Source organism: Zeugodacus cucurbitae, chromosome 5 (assembly GCF_028554725.1).
Source record: "Zeugodacus cucurbitae isolate PBARC_wt_2022May chromosome 5, idZeuCucr1.2, whole genome shotgun sequence".
NCBI classification, from domain to species: domain Eukaryota; kingdom Metazoa; phylum Arthropoda; class Insecta; order Diptera; family Tephritidae; genus Zeugodacus; species Zeugodacus cucurbitae.
Window position 1 is genome coordinate 40,714,915 of NC_071670.1, and position 19,405 is coordinate 40,734,319.

General features: G+C 37.8%; 1 protein-coding gene across 5 annotated transcripts in view; it reads right to left on the reverse strand.

Moving 5' to 3' along the window:
* Positions 1-205: 205 nt before the first annotated feature.
* Positions 206-19,405, reverse strand: part of LOC105214684 (irregular chiasm C-roughest protein) — a 236,208-nt gene continuing 217,008 nt past the window's right edge. For all 5 annotated transcript variants that reach the window (XM_054231878.1, XM_054231880.1, XM_054231879.1 and 2 more), the window contains 7 exons: positions 17,385-18,269; positions 15,720-15,920; positions 13,947-14,123; positions 11,553-11,655; positions 11,110-11,237; positions 10,438-10,858; positions 206-3,785 (listed from right to left, as the gene is read on the reverse strand). In XM_054231878.1, coding sequence (XP_054087853.1) covers positions 3,085-3,785; positions 10,438-10,858; positions 11,110-11,237; positions 11,553-11,655; positions 13,947-14,123; positions 15,720-15,920; positions 17,385-18,125 — 2,472 coding nt within the window. In that variant the 5' untranslated portion in view covers positions 18,126-18,269 and the 3' untranslated portion in view covers positions 206-3,084. The remainder of the gene's footprint in view (positions 3,786-10,437; positions 10,859-11,109; positions 11,238-11,552; positions 11,656-13,946; positions 14,124-15,719; positions 15,921-17,384; positions 18,270-19,405) is intronic.

A 19,405-nucleotide genomic window follows, 5' to 3' on the forward strand; every position in this document is an offset into this window, starting at 1 on the left:
ATACGCACGAGCATATGCATACATCTACTTTACTTAACACTTAGCTTAAGCTTAAAACTATCAGGTACTTTGGCATTGTAATGCAAATGCTTAACATAAACTCTAGCAGCTAACGCTCGTACGCATGTCTGTCTGTATGTATGTATTATTTAAGCAAAAAATAGTTGATGAATATATAGATTTTTAATTTTCTTGCTGGTTGTTGTTGTTGTATTATTTTATATAAATAATTCGCCTTATGCTATGTATGTGGAGTACTGAGTTTGTAGTTTATCAGCAAAAATTTGGACAATTTGAAGTAGTACATATTATACTAGTGTATAACTGTATATTTGGATACTTCCGTTTTTTCAACTAGTAGAAATTTTATTTATTTATTTAATATTTTTTTGTTGTAATTTCCTATCAATCGGTTTTAATAAATGCTATTTTGTAGGCTTTTAGGTATACGCAACTGCAGTAGTAGCATAAATATTTACATAGTAGGACGCTCACTACAGCTGTTGTTGTTGTATTAAATAGCTTTAGTCAGTGCTATGTTTAGGCTTTTTCTTGCTGTTTTTTTTTTTGTTTTTATAAAGTAAAGCGTTTGAAATATGGTTTCAATATTTTGTTAAATTTTAAAATTTTTTTTTTAGAATTTTTTCAATATTTTTTTTTTAATTTTTTTTTAATTTACTTTTTAGTAAGAAATGCGCTTTAGATCGAATGCAGTTACATAAGCATGTTTGCATCTGTGTTCAGTTTAGTGTTTGTCTTGTGGACTTTTTGGTTTTATATTTTGCGAATTTCAATAAATATTAATCATTTCTAAATACTTGCATATGCATGTGTCTATGTGTCTTGTAACTACACAGCTAAGCTGCTGAGTCTTTTGGTACATTTCAAAATATTATAAAAATATTATTTATGTAGTCAGTATGTTTCTTCTTTTTCTCATTTCACAATAAATATTGCAAAATACTCGAGTTAAAAGGAAATTAATTTCATATTCATTTACCTGCAAAATGCATTCAACCAAGCCGAAAAGCATCAAAATTTCATAACACAATTTTTGCAAAAAAAAAAATAAAATAAATAAGGTTTGTGGATTTTTCCACTTGAATTTTCTTGTGAACAAATATAATATAAAAGAATGTAATAAAAATTGTAAACTTTGCTGCAATCAGCTACATATGTACATACACATGCTTATGTATGTGAAAAATCGGTGATTTGTTCGTTAACTCAATGGAAGAATGAATGTCAGTATACACATAAGTAAGGAATAGATTTCTTTTGTAGCATCCCAAAATATAATATGTTCTCAATGGGTTAAGGTGCGCTTTCAAGTTTCTGTATAAATTTCATATGGTTTGCTAATATTTTGGGTGAGTTCTAATCTGAAAAAATCTGTTTTTGCAATTCTCATATTTTAACCTATATAGATGGGATATAATATGATGGAATAATGGACAAGTAGCATTGAACCCAGCTTTCACTAACTTCTAGTTGTGTTTGGGAACGTCATGATTTTATATTGCATATCGTAAATGTAGAATACTTTTTCATTATATGTAGCTATTCTGAGGGACCATATAGCTATAGGCAAGACAGGTAGAGATGCTTAAGAACTGATTTGAATTCAACTTGTAAGTTGTTGCTTATTGATAAATTTCAATTATTGAATTATAATTAACTAGGGTTTCAAGAAATATTTCAAAAGTTATATGTAATAGGTTTTGAAATTTTGTTCAGCAAGCAGCTGCGAGCGCTTGTTCCTCGACTTTCTGGAACGCGATTGCGATGCGAAGAGAATTACTTGCAAGACGATTTTCAGTTTCAGATTAAGATGCTGCATCACGGAGTCTTTTTGATACCCTCAACTGGGAACTATTTCCAGAAAGTTGAGATTCTAGCAATCAATGTAGCCTTTGTTACTCGGGGAGAATGTAGCTTTCCAATGGTGAAAGAATTTTTGAAATCGGCACAGTCGTTTTTGAGTTTTTTCCTTTCGGATACCTACAAATCTTTCCTCTTTATAATAGTAGTATAGATTATTAATTTTATTTCAAAATTATTCGAATAATTTATCAGAAATAATTACTACGAATTTCTCTGGTTTCAGAAAGAACTGGTTTGCTTTGTTTCTTTGCTGATCGCTTTAGTGTAAAATTAATTTTCCTTAATAGTTTTGAATGATTTTATGGAGGTTTCATATTTTTTGTGAGAAAAATTTGCTTGAAAAATCACATCAAAATTACTGATGTATTTTTTCCTATATAACGTATATTTAAATAATTTTATTTAATTATGCTAGAAATATTGAATTCTTTTGAATTTTTTTAATATTTCTTACATACTCCTCCCTTAAGGTTTTGAGAAAAAAAAATTACGAGCACAGTCTACACTCATTACAGTTGCTAACATTGCAAAAACTTGTGTTATTACTTTCAATGTACTTTGCTAACTGCTTTCGTAAGCAGAAAAGTTTTGTTGGCATAAAAGACTTCTTACGTTCGATCTAACCCATGCTACAAAACCATACACATTATACATTTCAGTGCTACACACTCTTTTGATTTTCGCAACCTTTACCTTAAACTTGAAAATACATTTAATTTTCGGCGCTACTTCTCACATTCATGCGATTCGCTCTCTTTTACATTCATAATTTATGCCACAAACAAAGAAATTGCAACGTGTGTATTGTGGAAATATATTTTCAAAAAAGCTTAAATGGCGTAAAATGCTTTTACTTGTGAAATTGTGTGTGTGTGACAAGCGGTGAAATTCACGCTTCAAAACCAGAAAATTAAGAAGCTTTGTGTAAATGAATAATCGAAACTCGGAACATTTCACCGACAAATCCAAATAATTTGCAAATATTTTAAAAAATAATCCAATTTAAGACAACAGCCTAGACTGTGTAGAAACATGAACCCCACTTACCCTATGTCCACTTTGCTAGCCATATTCAAACGATTTTTTAATGATTTTGAGATCAGTCTTTCATTTCTAATGCGACTATTTATGAAACAATATGCTCACATCATTATACCTACACAGCTTATATTGACTTTCTAAGATGCTAATGCGAACGCTTTAAACCGCAGTTGGTGGCGGCAGCAGCGATGAATTGGACGATCTCAAATAGGGATTACCATAGATGGCGCTGTAGCGTGGATCCACACTCATCGCCACCGAACTGGAGATGACATGCGTCGCCGTACTCTGATTACTGCAGCTGCCATTCGGCGATGAGCTCACCACAGACGCTGTGGTGGATTGTAAACTCGGCAGACCATTGTCCTGTCGTATTTCGCGCGAACCGACAATACTACTCGTGAGGCTGCCGCTCGCGCTGCCATTCGAGAGGTAGGTCATTGGCACAGTTTGTGGTGGTAGAGTTTGTTGATGATGTTGTAGTGTTTGTTGCATATGTTGTTGTTGCAAATGATTGTGATGATTATTTTGCAATATCGTTGAACTGCCATTCGATTTGGTGGAGCAAGTGGTGAGATATTGTGGTGGTGGGCTGTAGTGTGTTGAATAATCACCATATGGTACATATCCGCCGGATATGTCCACTTTCAGATCACTGTAGTTGGAGGTGCGATCGCCGGCCTCCATTTTACATGCCACACCGCCATTTTTACTAATCTGATGCTCGCTGATCACGTCGGCTGGTGGTAGTTTGGTGCGCTTCTTACACTTGAAGTAGACGATAATGATAATAATGAGTACCATGGCACAACCGACGACGGAACTGCCACCGATGATGATCATCATGGGCGAAATGGTTTCTGTAAAAGAAAGAAGAAAATAGGTGAAACCTTATCCAAAACCATAAATTTAGAATTAGTGTTAAATCAGTGTATTTAATCGAAAGGATGCAGACCCTTATATTCAGTGTAGCCCCTATTTATGCTGCATATAAGGTTCTGCTTCTTTCCGATAGAAATCCATGAACCCGTTTCATCCGTTTATAGTGTTAAGTTATAACATTGTCGAAAAAAATATCCCAAGCTTTCTTTAAAAACCTACTCCAGATATTGATAGATATCTGCACCATAAATAAGACCGATGGGTGGATATAATAGCATTTAATATATATTTGGGATGTGGGAAGATTGACCAATGCTTTGTTACAAAATCACATTATATAAATTGCAACATTCTCAGCTAATTTTAGTAATATATTATATACAAACCGATGCGTGCGGTATAAAATCAATCGCAAGGTTGGTGGAAAGCCTCGACCGTAGCCACCCATTTATTATATAATCGGTTGCGCCTGAATTTATATAATTATTTCGAATATAAAACAATATTATTTATTTATTATTATATGCCTTTTTTACAGTGTTTTTCTTTATCATATGTATATTTGTAAATATTATAAATAAATTTTAACTTTCTTCCATTCCCATATACAGCATGTCTCTCCACATATCTATGTGTACATCTTCTATTTTCGAACCACATTAGACAGTAATATGGAATTTTCGCAACCATTAAGGTATTCTAGATTTCCTGAAAGTTGGGTTAATTTCATATTTCTATCTTTCGTGGTTGTAGGTGTGGAGAAAATAATCGCTCCATATCACAAAAGCTATCTGAGCATACCTAAACCGAGCTTCTTCCCTTTTCCTTTCCCTGCAACGCATATTAATTTGGTTCATTCCCTTTAGTGTAGTAATATATAATAATATCTGTGTAAAGATATATCAATATGGCGTTAATCACCGCGACCTTTAGTCTATCGCGTCTTTTAATGCCGCGTTCGAATCCGATAAGTGCACTTGTACTTTCTTCTCACAATGCCCCATGCGTTCAAAATTGACTGTATCATCCGCCCGCTTAGCATTCGGAGCGGATTCCAATACCCTAGTCTCTCTATGACAAGAGAGCTACCCTATACCCGTTTTGTTCATGCACGTATTACACCTAAAACTGCATGGACCTATATAAACCACTACGATTAGTCCAGTTTTATCCGCAGGGAGGTTAACCGTCTGCCAGAAAAAATTGCACCGTCCCAGCAATATGTTTTCTTGACGCAGAGCAGAGATTTATTAGCAATGCTCTTCCCTTTGCGCTCTTTCCCTAGTAACTATTACCGAGCGAAAATATCGCTCTGGCCATTTTGACTGTGGCTCCTATTTTCCCCACTAGTTCCTTCTCTTCCAGAATATGTACAGATTTTACCCCACCGACAATATTTTCTCTTGGGGAAGGGCACGGATTTTTCTATTCGCCCATATATCTGTCCCGAAGTTCTTCTTTTCTGGGATACCACCACGGAAAATACGGGCTCTGGGGCCTATGGCTCCTGTTTTCCTAGCTGTTTTGCAATAGAACAGCCCCACACAGGGCTTGAAAACCCACCTACATGAAGATTCTGGGGCCCAATACTGCGAGACTTCAGTGTAACCTTATACGGTGCTTGCTCTGGGGCGCTATTTTTTGCGGGGCCATCTTAATTGCACCCTCCCTCCCTTTTGAATATCGCACCTAGGCAATAATATCAGCGATACCTTTTTACCCGCTTAATCCTTGCTGGTGTTACCCCCTCATTGCCATAATCTGCCAGCGCCATGCATAGGATAGTCTACATCGTCTATAGGGGCATGAATCCCTTCCAATACAGCCTTTTGGACGCGCGCATGCCTCCCGTATATAGCACCCATGCCATTTTTGCAGGTTGGTAGGTTGCTGTCCTGCCATTCTTAGGGACACACTTGAGGTCCAATCTAATACAGCTATCCATCGTACTCCTTCCTCTACTGCCCAGGCATTCTAGCTGTACCCTAGCAGCCAACCGCATTCGCGATTTTTGGCATGCTAGCGTCGATTTGCTCAGCCTATCGTACTATTGTAGCCAATGGCAGGCCTGGGTATTTAATACTGCCTACCATTTCTAATGCGTAGCCTTTGAGCCCCTGTGCTTGAGCTTCTCAAGGGTCGTAGGGATTTTCTTTCGGTAATATCGATGCAGGACGTTTTTGGGGGATGCTATTTAGAGCACTGCATATACACCTTTCCTTTGCTATGCCCCCGCCTTTTTTACCCCATAAACCTCCTTATTTTATTACTATATTATCTGCTTATTCTTAATAGCGGACCCCATTCTCCATTTTCGGAGGTTGTAGATGCGTAGATGCTCGTCTACATACTACACGCACCGCAGTAGCGGGGTAGCTGGGATAAAAATCCCACCTTTTGGGGGGTTTCGTGCTATATTCTGCTGTAGCCTGGCGTGGTTTGGTGCAGCTATATTGCTTTCTTTTAGCCAGTGGCTAACGCTTACATGTAAACCAGTACCAAAAGCGCGTAGAATCACCGCTTTTCTGTAGGAAGCATCCGGTATTCTCGGGTTAATCGATACCGTGCTTTATTAGCTGACCCCTCAAACCCTATATGCATTCTGTAATGCACACCTAGGTTTTCATTCTAGAGCAGGGTCCTGATTTTCTTACCTACGCTTGTACAGGGCTTATTTGAGATTCGTTTTTTCTCCTTGCTTTCGGTTTGGGTACCTGTAGAATCCTCCATTTTTCCATAATATATCCGCTTTTAGATTTGTGCCTGGTTGATCTAGCTAGGTGAAGCAGTAGGTGCTCATTCCTGTGCTGGAATAGGGCTGGCATTCTATCCTCCCATTACGGATTGATTCCATTCGAAAGCTTCTGGTTCGATAGCCGCGCTCGATATTGCGCGGTTGGCCTATTCGATCTGCCACGACGGCTAGTAGAAAGCGGCTACCATTCCAATTTTGCAACCTACGTGAGTAGATTTAATGCAGGAGCGTGCAGCTGGGTTATATTTACAGGGTAGCAGTGGTTGGGACATTTTTGGCAGCATAGCTGCGTGCTATTTTTTGTGCTTTTCATTATTTAGTGGTCGATATCTAGCGGATTATGTATACGATTCAGTTCTTTCCTGTAGGCTTTCCAAAAAGGAATAGATTGCATGCATTGTGGGCTCCAGGCTGTGTATAAATTAGGTGCAGATATTATTATTCCTATATGCGCATATCTGCACCTAATTTATACACAACCTAGATCCCACAGTGCATGCAATGCTATTCCGTTTTGGATTGCAGGCTTTCAGGACTGGATCGTATACATAATCCGCTAGATATCGACCACTAAATAATCAAAAGCACAAAGAATAGCAAGCAGATATACTGCCAAAAATGTCCCAACCACTTCCACCCTGTAAATATAACCTAGCTGCACGCTCCTGCATTAAATCTACTCACGTAGGTTGCAGGATTGGAATGGTAGCCGCTTTCTACTAGCCGTCGTGGCAGATCGAATAGGCCAACCACTCAATATAGAGCGGGGGTATCGAACCAGAAGCTTTCGAATGGAATCAATCCTGAATAGGAGGATACAATGCCAGCCCTATTCCAGCACAGGAATGAGCACCTACTGCTTCACCTAGCTAGTTCAACCAGGCACAAATCTAAAAACGCATATATTATGGAGAAATGGAGTATTCCACAGGTACCCAAACCGAAAGCAGGGAGAAGAAACGATTCTCTAAAGCCCTGCATAAGCGTAGGTAATAAAATCGGGACCCCTGCTCTAGAATGAAAACCTAGGCGTGCATTCCAGAATGCATATAGGGTTTGAGGGGTCAGCTAATAAAGCAGGGTATCGATTAACCCGAGAATGCAGGATGCTTTCCACAGAGAAGCGGTGATTCTACGCGCTTTTGGTACTGGTTTACATGTAAGCGTTAGCCACTGGCTAAAAGAAAGCAATATAGCTGCACCAAACCACGCCCGGCTACAGCAGAATATAGCACGGAACCCCCCAAAAGGTGGGATTTTTATCCCAGCTACCCCGCTACTGCGGTGCCTGTAGTATGTAGACGAGCATCTACGCGTCTACAACCACCGGAAATGGAGAATGGGGTTCGCTATTAAGAATAAACGGATAATATAGTAATAAAAGCAGGAGGTTTATGGGGTAAAAAAGGCGGGAGCATAGCAAAGGGAAGGTGTATATGCAGTGCTCTAAATAGCATCCCCCGAAATACGTCCGCCATCGATATTACCGAAAGAAAACCCCTACGAGCCTTGAGAACCTCAAGGCACAGGGGCTCAAGGGCGACACATTACAATACTACGATTGAATGAGCAAATCGACGCTAGCCTGCCAAAAATCGCTAATGCGGTTGGCTGCTAGGGTACAGCTAGAATGCCTGGGCAGTAGAGGAAGGAGTACGATGGATAGCTGTATTAGGTTGGACCTCAAGTGTGTCCCTAAGAATGACAGGACAGCAACCTACCAACCTGCAAAAATGGCATGGGTGCGCTACAGGAGGCATGCGCACGTCCAAAAGGCTGTATTGGAAGGAATTCATACCCCTATAGACGATGTCGACTATCCTATGCATGGCGCTGGCAGATTATGGCAATGAGGGGGTAACACAAGCAAGGGTTAATAGGGTTAATAGGGTTAAAAGGTACCGTTAAAATTATTGCCTAGGAGCGATATTAAAAAGGGAGGGTGCAATTTGGATGGCCCCACAACAAATAGCACTCCAAAGCAAGCACCGTATAACGTTACCCTGAAGGCTCGCAGTATTGGACCCCAGAATCTTCATGTAGGTGGGTTTTCAAGCCCTGTGTGGGGCTGTTCTATTGCAAAACAGCTAGGAAAATAGGAGCCCCATAGGCCCCAGAGCCCGTATTTTCCGTGGTGGTATACCAGTAAAGAAGAGCTACGGGACAGAGATACAGACGAATAGAAAAATCCGTGCCCTTCCCCAAGAGAAAATATTGTCGGTGGTGTAAAATCTGTACATATTCTGGAAGATAAGGAACTAGTGGTTTAAATGGGTCAAAATGGCCAGAGCGATATTTTCGCTCGGTAATAATTACTAGGGAAAGAGCGCAAGGGGGAGAGCATTGCTAATAAATCCCTGCTCTGCGTCAAGAAAAAATATTACTGGGACGGTGCAATTTTTTCTGGCAGACGGTTTACCTCCCTGCAGTTTTATGTGTTATACGTGCATGAACAAAACGGGTATTAGGCAGACGGGAGGCTATAGGGTTAGCTCTCTTGTCATACTAGGGTAATGGAATCCGATGCCAATGCTAAGCGGGCGGATGATACAGTCGATTTGGAACGCTTGAGAATAAATGGCACTTCTTGCTCTTGTCCCCTCTTGCCCCTAGTGCACTTATCGGATTGTAACGCGGCATTAAAAGACGCGATAGACTAAAGGTCGCGGTGATTAACGCCATATTGATATATCTCTACACAGATATTATTATATATTACTACACTAAAAGGAATGAACCAAATTAATATGCGTTGCAGGGAAAGGAAAAGGGAAGAAGCTCGGTTTAGGTATGCTCAGATAGCTTTTGTGATATGGAGCGATTATTTTCTCCACACCTACAACCACGAAAGATAGAAATATAAAATTAACTCAACTTTCAGGAAATCTAGAATTCCTTAATGGTTGCGAAAATTCCATATTACTGTCTAATGTGGTTCGAAAATAGAAAATGTACACATAGATATGTGGAGAGACATGCTGTATATGGGAATGGAAGAAAGTTAAAATTTATTTATAAAATTTCTATATATAAATATACATATGATAAAGAAAAACACTGTAAAAAAGGCACATAATAATAAATAAATGGTATTGTTTTATATATTCGTGATATTTAGTGCATATAAATTCAGGCGCAACCGATTATATAATAAATGGGTGGCTACGGTCGAGGCTTTCCACCAACCTTGCGATTGTTTTTATACCGCATGTATTAGGGTGTATTGAATATATTACTAAAATTAGCTGAGAATGTTGCAATTTATATAATGTGATTTGTCAACAAAGAAACTGTGGCATTGGTCAATCTTCCCACATCCCAAATATATATTAAATGCTATTCTATCCACCCATCGGTCTTATTTATGGTGCAGATATCTATCAATATCTGGAGTAGGTTTTCAAAGAAAGCTTGGGATGATTTGTGCGGCAATATTTTGATTTGGTTCATGGTTTCCTATCGGAAGGACGTATATCATTATATTTAGTATAGCCCCTATACACTGAATATAAGGATCTACGTCCTTCCGGCAGTTTAGTGAAAATCTGTCGCTTGGATTAATTTAGTTTTATGTTATTATGGTCTCCACAGTTAGAATTATTTGTTGTTATTATTTCTAAATAAAGGACTATTAATTGGAGACACCTACGTCAACAGGTTAATCAAATTCCTAATATAACTATAGCAGGTGAGTATTGCGGACACCATACTCTAATATACCAAGCAATCCACAACCAATTTCACACGCACACCTCAAACAGCAGTGCAGCACCCACTTGGCAACGTTTATGCACGCAATTACACACCCATTCACACACACACTCATCTGGTATATGGTATATATGGTTGAAAAGCAATTGTGAAATTGTACTCACTTTGTGCCTGCAAATTGATTTCCAACACATCGTTGCCGTAATCGTTCACCACCGTGCAATTGTATTTGCCATAATGATACGCCTGACTGTCACGAATGATCAGCGTTGATTTGACGCCACCCGGCACCGGATCCACCAGTATCGAATAGTCGTGTCCGTATTCAGCACTGATTTCACGTCCATTAAATGTCCACGAGACGTGACGCGCACGTGGCACCGATGTCGCCGAACACTCAATGCGCGCCGTGTCGCCCACCCACCCAAATTGATAGGTTGGCGAGTAAATGGTGGGGGAACCTTTCAGGTAAACAAACGCATCGGTGCTGATTTCTTTGTAGCCGGGCACGTTGGCTTTGCAATAGTAACGGCCGGCGGTTTCGTTGCTAACGGTAAAGGTGAGATTGGAATTGATGCCAACGACCTGGAAGGGAAGTGGTGGGAGAAATTGTTATTAATTTATTATATTTGCAAAAGAGAGTGCTGTGCAAAAAAATTAATAGAATAGAATTTTTGTTTATATAAATTTGTTAATAATAATATAAATTAAGTAATATAAAATTTTTCATAATTTTTTTTGTTATTTAGTATATTTAAAAATTTAATATTTTTTGTTAAATAAAATTGATAATAAAATAATAAAAAAAAATATAAATTATTTATAGTTTTACTTACCCTATCACTTGGATGCTGTATCCATACAATATCTGGCGTCGGATTGCCGTCCACTTCACAGCCCAGAGACACCAAAGTGCCAATGTCTGCTTCGATCGATTGTGGGCGCTGACGAAAGCTGGGTGCATCTGAGAAAATCCAAAAAAAATTGCATAAAATATTTAAAATAATTTTGAAAATTTTTAAATAATTATATTTTTTTTTTAATAATTTAAAATTTTTCCTAATTATTTATAATCTTTTAAATGAATTATAATTTTAATTTATTGAAATAAAGGAATTTTTGAACCCCTAACAGATTCGTATTTATATTTGATACTGATCTGAACTACTACTATAAATTTTTATTTTACACTTATGAATTCTGAGTTAAATTTTTAATATTATATATAATTTTTTAATAAAAAAATATTAGTTTTTTAAAAGTATTATTTTTTACTTACAGCTGATATCCAGTGTCTCACTGTCTTCACTCCTGCCAACTGAGTTCTGTACTTCACACTTGACAATGGCATCATGGAATTTTCGTGTGACATTGCGAATGACCTACACAAATTGAAGAGAGGAAGGAATTGAAATTTAATTGAAATATAAGTTATATAATAAAAAAAAATTTGTCTATAATAATTTATAATTTTTTATAATAAAATATTTTTTCATAAAAAATTTTCATATTTTTGCATAAAAATCTATTGTAAATTCTTAATATAATTAAATAAATAACAGCATGTTAATTAAGGAGGTGCATTACTTCATTGTTAAATGTCAACAATTTACTATTTAATTCCAATAATTACTGCATAAACTCGAGAGAAATTTGTGATTATAAAATTGCTGTCGTACGGGGCGTATGAGTAACCGCTAATTATGCTTATCAGCACTGCCTTTGAAATACAAGCGTATTATTGTACATCGTTACTGCCTGTCACCAGACAATTGCAGATGGCAATGTACTAATGCAAAATGGCTGCTAATAACAATCATCCACTTTACCGATCAGTTACCAGTTCTCAAGTCCAGTTAGACGCGCTTCATATCATATACACCCAACATAGTGTATGCGTTGCACGTCCGTGCAGGTTATTAAAAATACACAAATGTGAGCGCCTAAATACAAAGAAGAATAGAAAAAAAAGGCGACCAACCAATCACGGTCAACTTAAAGACTTAAATGTACAACGGCAGCAAAAAGATTGCTACACAGACTTGAGACATTAGTGGCATTATCTAACCAGTTTGAAATTGATATGAAAACGTTTTTTAACGCCACTTTTTGTTTAAGACGCGCCACATAATTTAGCGTCGATTTACTGCCGCACAATCGGCTGCGTTGAGTTCAGCATATGAGCCATAACAAATTATGAGAGCCAACAGCCGCCCGGTTTTGGCCACACACGGAAGCACACACGCATATACATATATGAAGAAATATATTTAGAGATACATATGGTTGCAATGCAAAGTGGAAGTGGCACACGGTTGTAATTGTTGTGAAAATTGCATTTGAAGGCAGCTGCTACTCAACTAGTTGCAAGTGGCAAGTAGCATATAGTGACTGCTTGGGAGTTTATCGAATAATTGGCGTTCTACTACTACTACTGGTGTACTGAGGGAGCGCTGAAGTGAGCAGCATGTTTTGGGTGGTTCTAACTGCAATCTAGTAGTCTTGAGTAGTTTAGTTTTCATGGCGTAGAACTTGTTTGTGTTGCAAGTATATACACATATTTACATACATATACTTCACAATACATATATATGTATATATCATTTACAGGCGCAATTAAAGCAGCGATACACCAAATGTACCACAGCACTAAGCTCCTCAAAGAGTCATAGCCACTATAGACTTGTGATGGCGCTGTTGCGACTGTTCTTGTCAATCAACTACTTGTTGTTGCCACAATTGTTGTTGTATGCCACAATTAATATATGGTTGTGGCAGTGTGTGCTGACGCGTTGCATATACATACATAGTTAATTACCATTTGGACACTGGCGAAATTAACGGCAATAAGCTAAGTGAATGCATGCACGCTAAAAGCAACAACAAAAATATGACTTTCTACAACAAAAACAGAAAAACCGTTGGTATTAAGCGTCGCCAAATTGCAGCGATTCCATTTGTTATCACATCAAATGATTATGATCGTAGCGCGGCAACCGGCGGGCAACTCTCCTCTTTTGCCACACACACCACCCGCCCACAGAGCGGGGGACAAATCAGCCGCTGGGCAATATGAAAGCAGCTGCAATTGCCAAACTGGTTGTTGCTTTCTAACTGTACGGTAGTGTCTTTAATTCTACACATTTGCGTTGCAACATTATGCTTGCAACACGTAACAATCAGCGATCGCGTAATCGGTGTGGCAGCAAGCAAACAAAAAAAAAAGAAAAAAAGAAGCAAAAAACAGGTATAATGTGTGCTCTACAAATGCATATGCTCATATATTGGTGTTGTTGTTGCAGCGCAGCCACAATTGATTGGCTTGTGTTACGCGAATTATCGGGCACAGCGAACTACAATAACAATTCTAACATTTAAGGTGGTGCAACAGCAACTGCCACTCCACATTAACCCCAAACCCAAACGAGTGCACTCCCATTCAACACTGCATCATAATACTAACAACTAACCATTCAACTATGCACTCCACTCCCAATCTATGCTACGCGCATTGACGCTGTTCACTCAAATCTCAAACGCTTCAATGCATTTGCTATGCGCTATTTCTTGGCAACAATAACACTAACAACAATTAGCAAGAGAAACCTAAATCTATAGATATACATGGCTTTTGTTGTTATTGTTGTTGTTACTGTTGTTTGTTGTAACTCACCATTTCGGTTTTTTGTCCACCAACAATTGGTTCATCGTTGATGAACCAGCGATAACGCAGATCACTGGGATTGGCATCCGCTTTGCACTCCAAACGCACCTGTGCAAACTCCGGTATACGTCCATCCTCCAACGCACCGCCTATTATGCTCACCTTAACTTTTGGTGCGTATTTTACCTGAAAAGAGGAAGAAAAAAATCAAAATAAATAAATAAAAATCAAGATAAATCGCTTGGATGCAGCATTTAGAAAATTACTATGAATTGTAAGCTGCTGTGTTGTGACAGTAGCGGAAAGCTGTAATTTGAACTGGTTTTTGTTATAGCATATAACTGTAATTTGTAAATTTGTAATAGGTGGATATGTTTCAGGCTTTGTTGGGGGGCTAATCGACTATATAGTAGTATAAACTGTGTTTATGATTTACATATATATATTTATGTGGGGAGTGTCCTGAGATTAATGTAATGCTGCTGAAAAGCTCTTGGCATGAGAATATATTTTTCATTATCAATATATAACTCTTCCATCATTTAAGATATAGCTATTAGTTTTTTGTTTTGATTGGCCAAAGCTCAAGACTGACACGTTACTGTGAATGGTAATCGCTACCACTGAATGATAACCGAAAACTTTTGGCCCGATTTGGATGATATGGACTTGGACAATATGTCACAATCGATTTATTGAGAACCAAGTTTGGTTAACGTGTTGTCTTATGAAATGGTCCATTCAATTAGCCGCCTCGGTCGTGCGATTTGACGTCATTAGGTCTTTTTTCTTTGTACGAATATCGAACGTGAAATTACAGTAGTATCGGCCGATTTATGCTTGAAAACCGTCGAAAATTTGATTCAGCGTCTGGACTTCTGCAAGTGTGTCCGTGTTGGCCATGCAAAAGGAAACGAGTTAAATACATAATGGCATCGAATGAATGTACTTTCACAGGAATAAATAATTTCATTGATATCCCAAACCGATTTTGCTTTTTTTATCGTTCTTATTTACTAAACTAATTGAACTACTGGAAGTATATGTATAGGTTTCTACTTTTAAGTCGATTCCGAATAACTTAACATTGTGGTCTTGGACTCCAATGCTTATCAATCCCCATTGAGTACTATTTTCATCGCCCATGCTGTGTCAACTTATTTTTATATACATTTTCATATTGTAAATGTTGTCCAAGTAAAATGGCCAGCCGTTGTAATTGAAATAACCTATTTGCCTTGTGAAACCAAGGCCATATTAGCACAAATATATTCTATTGGTTCTTGAAGAAATTAAAAATACTATTACCTATCTGAACTCCAACCTGACATACGCTATTTTTCTAGAACTAAGGCAGAATCTAACATACTCGCACCTACATGGGGTTAGAACTTCGTTATGGAGACAATAATAGTAACATATTTAGGAACTGATTATAGAAAGGAAGGACTCATGATAGAGAGGAAATAATTTCGTTCGGTATTCCGGTGTATTTCAGAATATTTCTAGAATTAAGAGTCATTTAGACGGAAACGTGAACCAGTACTCATGCTAAAAACTTTAAACTTAGGACTACTGTCAGTTGGAATGAGTAATATATTACATCCAGAAACATATGAAATTCCTCAGTGCTCTGAATAAATAGAACTACTTCGACACTTGTATTTACATATAGCTATTTGCACATATAGATATACATATGTAATATACATAAGTACAATCAACTTCCGTCACATGTCGTTTCTACGTCTATGGCTACGTCAATTTCAACTCGAAACTCACCTCTACACGAATTCGCGCCGAACGATATGTACGATCTGCGGTATTTTGCGCCTGACAAGTGAATGTCGTATTGTGATGCTCCTTTTTCGGTGTCAACCGCAATGTCGATTGGGCGGTGAAGCGACGCTCATCCGGCATCGGCAGCGTGGTGTAGTCAATGTCACTCGTTATAACATTGCCAAGTCCATCAATCCACGTTATCTGCAAATAAAAAGCGCACACCATTAACATACAACATATATATATATAAACATATTTGTAAAATAAACAAAAATAAACAAACAGTAAGTGAACGAGTGAATAAATGAACGGAAATACAAAACAGCAGCAGGAATGGCAGCAGCAATGGCAGGGGATAAAGGATAAGCGTGTGAGGATCAAATTGTAAAAGCGTGATGATGTGTGGTTAGCTTTATGCCGATGACAGCTGCGCAGATTGTGGTGGTTGGAGATTACAATTTTTCCCGAATTGCGCGAGCTAACGGCAAAAAGGATAACAAATTAAAACATAAATTGCATAAATATGTCGTTGAGGTGCAAAATGGCTGGATATCTGGCTGACAGGTGTATGCTGATACGCAAATATGAATACGCTTTCAATTGCTTTCATAGCATGTATGTATGTGTCTGAAAAGCGGAAGCGAGAGAGGGGCGTGATGAGTACGCTGTTTTTACACTGATACCGTTAAAATTCGATGGTTTATATTTTTTTTTTTAATATTTTTTTGGTAGTCCTTTGTTTGCACACCCCTGCCAGCTGCCTGAATGTATGAAAGCAAATGCGTTTACCATATGAAAGTAGGAGTGGGGGACTAGACCTCTCGTTATAGGCACATTTCAATTTGGGTTTCAATACATTTTTGTTGTTGTTGTTGTTGTCGCTAGTAAATATGAGTGTAGTAAATGGATTCCGTATGCTTTCATAGCTTTCACAGTATATTACAAGTTAGCGGGAATGAAATTGTTAGGCATACAAAATGGTGGGATATTCAATACTAAACGCATGTTGGGGTGCGAAAAGTTTAGGTTGAATTCCAATTGCGAAAGAAATTTACTAACAAATTTAAATCACCGTTTTACAACAGATTCAATTTACATAGTTTAGCATATAATTTGGAGGGTAACCTGAACATATTTGAAAAGAAAGCTTTTAAAGTTTCACAATCTGTATGAAATTTGAGCTTAAAATGAAAGCTCAGGTGGAAAGCTTGAAGGAAGAATGCTTTGGCTTTCGTATATGTATATATTTTTATATAAAAAATACCTAAGGAATAGTTTTTCCGATCTTTTTGTACCTTTTCTAACAACTTCCCTAAAAATCTCGTAACAAACGACGAAAGTTAAAATCACCTTTTATTAAAAAATTCACATTCGAAAGTTGAACTTGTGAAAATGTTGGAGAATCTTAAGAAATGTCGGGAAATTATTCCTCAGAAAAATGCAACATGGGTTTTGGAACCCTAGAATTATCCACAACTATTTTGCTAGTCAGCGAAAACTTATGTTCAAGTTTTTGTACCGAATCAGTTACGAAATGTAGAGGAGAATTAAATTTTCTTCTGAATATAAGACAAGTTGGGCTCCAATTGTTTCATATTGATTGGATTTCGCTTGCTCACAAAGTATTACTTAGCATACACATAAGCAAAGAGTATTTTGACTTACCTCCGACGCCGGTTTGCCTCCGACCGACACGCACTCAATGTCCACTTTGCGATCCTCTGTCGTGTAAATCACTTCACCTTGTGTGATTTTTGGCGCTTCCGGTGGCACCAACACCGTTATCGTTGCAAATGTCGACCGTATAGGCGGTTGGCCCTCCGGACCGGGACTCACTTGGCACTGATAGCGTGCATCGTCATCCAACATCACCGGATAGATATCCAATGAGTAATCGCCCTCCTCGTCGCTACCAATCATTGAGTAACGCTCAAAACCGCCCAAATCGCGTGATGTGCCCAAACCAAAATCATCTTTGGTCCACTGCAGCACGCCCTGCTTGTTGATGACGCGACACGGTAGCGTTACGCGTGCACCCACCACAGCCGTTTGATCTTGCGGCTCCATTGCGAAACGTTGAAACTGATAAGCGCCATAATAGGATGAAGAGGCGGCGGACGAGACAGACGGCACTGAAGCGGAATAAGCGTCGTCGTCAAGCGCCGCTACATCGCCACCAATACCAACACCAAGACTGGCATCGCCTGACAGGTGTTTAGCCTGCGTCACGCTGATCAACGACGATGCGGACGTCACAATGCTGATGATGGCGATGAATTTGAATGGCAGCAGCAATTGCTGTAAGCTGCGTAACACGTTGAGTAACGGCATTCGCGCTGCAGGTGAGTGTGAGTGTGTTGGCGCTCGTGCGCTGGTAGTTGTGGTTGAAGTAAGTGCGTACGACATGACTGCTGCCAAGTGTGTGTGGTAGTCTAGTGTCGCGCGTAGTGTAAAGCTGTTTGCTATTGTTGTTGTAACGTAACGTAACGTAAATTATATGATTGATGCGTCGCACGTATTGCGTATCGATTTGTTATTATTTGTGTAATGCTGCAATGAAAATGTGAAAAGAAATGTGAAAGGAAATTATTAGAAAATCGGAAATTAAATTTGTGAAAGCGCTGGTAGATAGGAAACGATTTTTTATTATTATTATTTCGTTTGTGTATGAGTAATATAAATTACGTGCTACAATCTTGTTTTTGTGAGTTGATTATTAACTCAATGTAATGCTAGACACGTTTTGACTTTAGATTTTGAAAAAAAACACAGCTTTTTATAAGAGATTTAAAAAAAGTTGTTTACTATAAAAATTAGTGAACTATATACTTAGTAAGCAAGGAATAATAAAAAAATTAATTTAAAAAACTAATAAAAAAAAATTAAAAAATTAAAATTTGAAGAAAAAAATAAATAAAAATAATAAAAAAATAAATAATAAAAAAATTAAATTAAAATAAATTTAATACATTTAAACAAATAAATTATTTTTATGAGATTAAACATTTTAATTTGAACTTTTTTAGCTTTTAATTTGCTGCAGGATTCTTATAGAGAAGATCCTTGATTTTTATTTTTATTTTTATTATATTTTTTTTGTCTTTTGCAAGCATTAATCTAGTCACTGATTATAGTGAAATTATTTACTATCCAAATATTTCACATACATGCATTCTAACTAGCGAAAACTCATCAACATTTCCACTCAAAAGTGGCTTCTAACAAAATTGCTTATAATTTCCATATTACGTTATTATAAGAAAAAAACAAAGAAAAAGATTACTTATCAGCTTTAAAAGACAAAGAAAAGCATGCATATTAATGCAAAACATGAAAATCTATCGATTTAAGCATAATCAAAACACGCCCGCACTACACACACAAGCTTAAAAGCCTCAACAGCGCACAAGCGCCTAAAAGCAGACTACAGCAACCAGTGAATGCATTGAAAATTTAAAAAATTTGCATACAAATTTGCTTTAATCACAGCGCACCGAGGAGAAACAACATTCAACAGAACTAAAATCAAATGTTAAAGACTCACGCTGCAATCACACCTCTCACACACCCGCCGCATGCGATAACAGAGAGCAGAGCCAATGGATGGTTTGTTGCTGCAGCTGCTAAGGGCAGTCTACTGGATATAACCCACACTGCACACACTTTCAATCTTCCAGTATTTCATG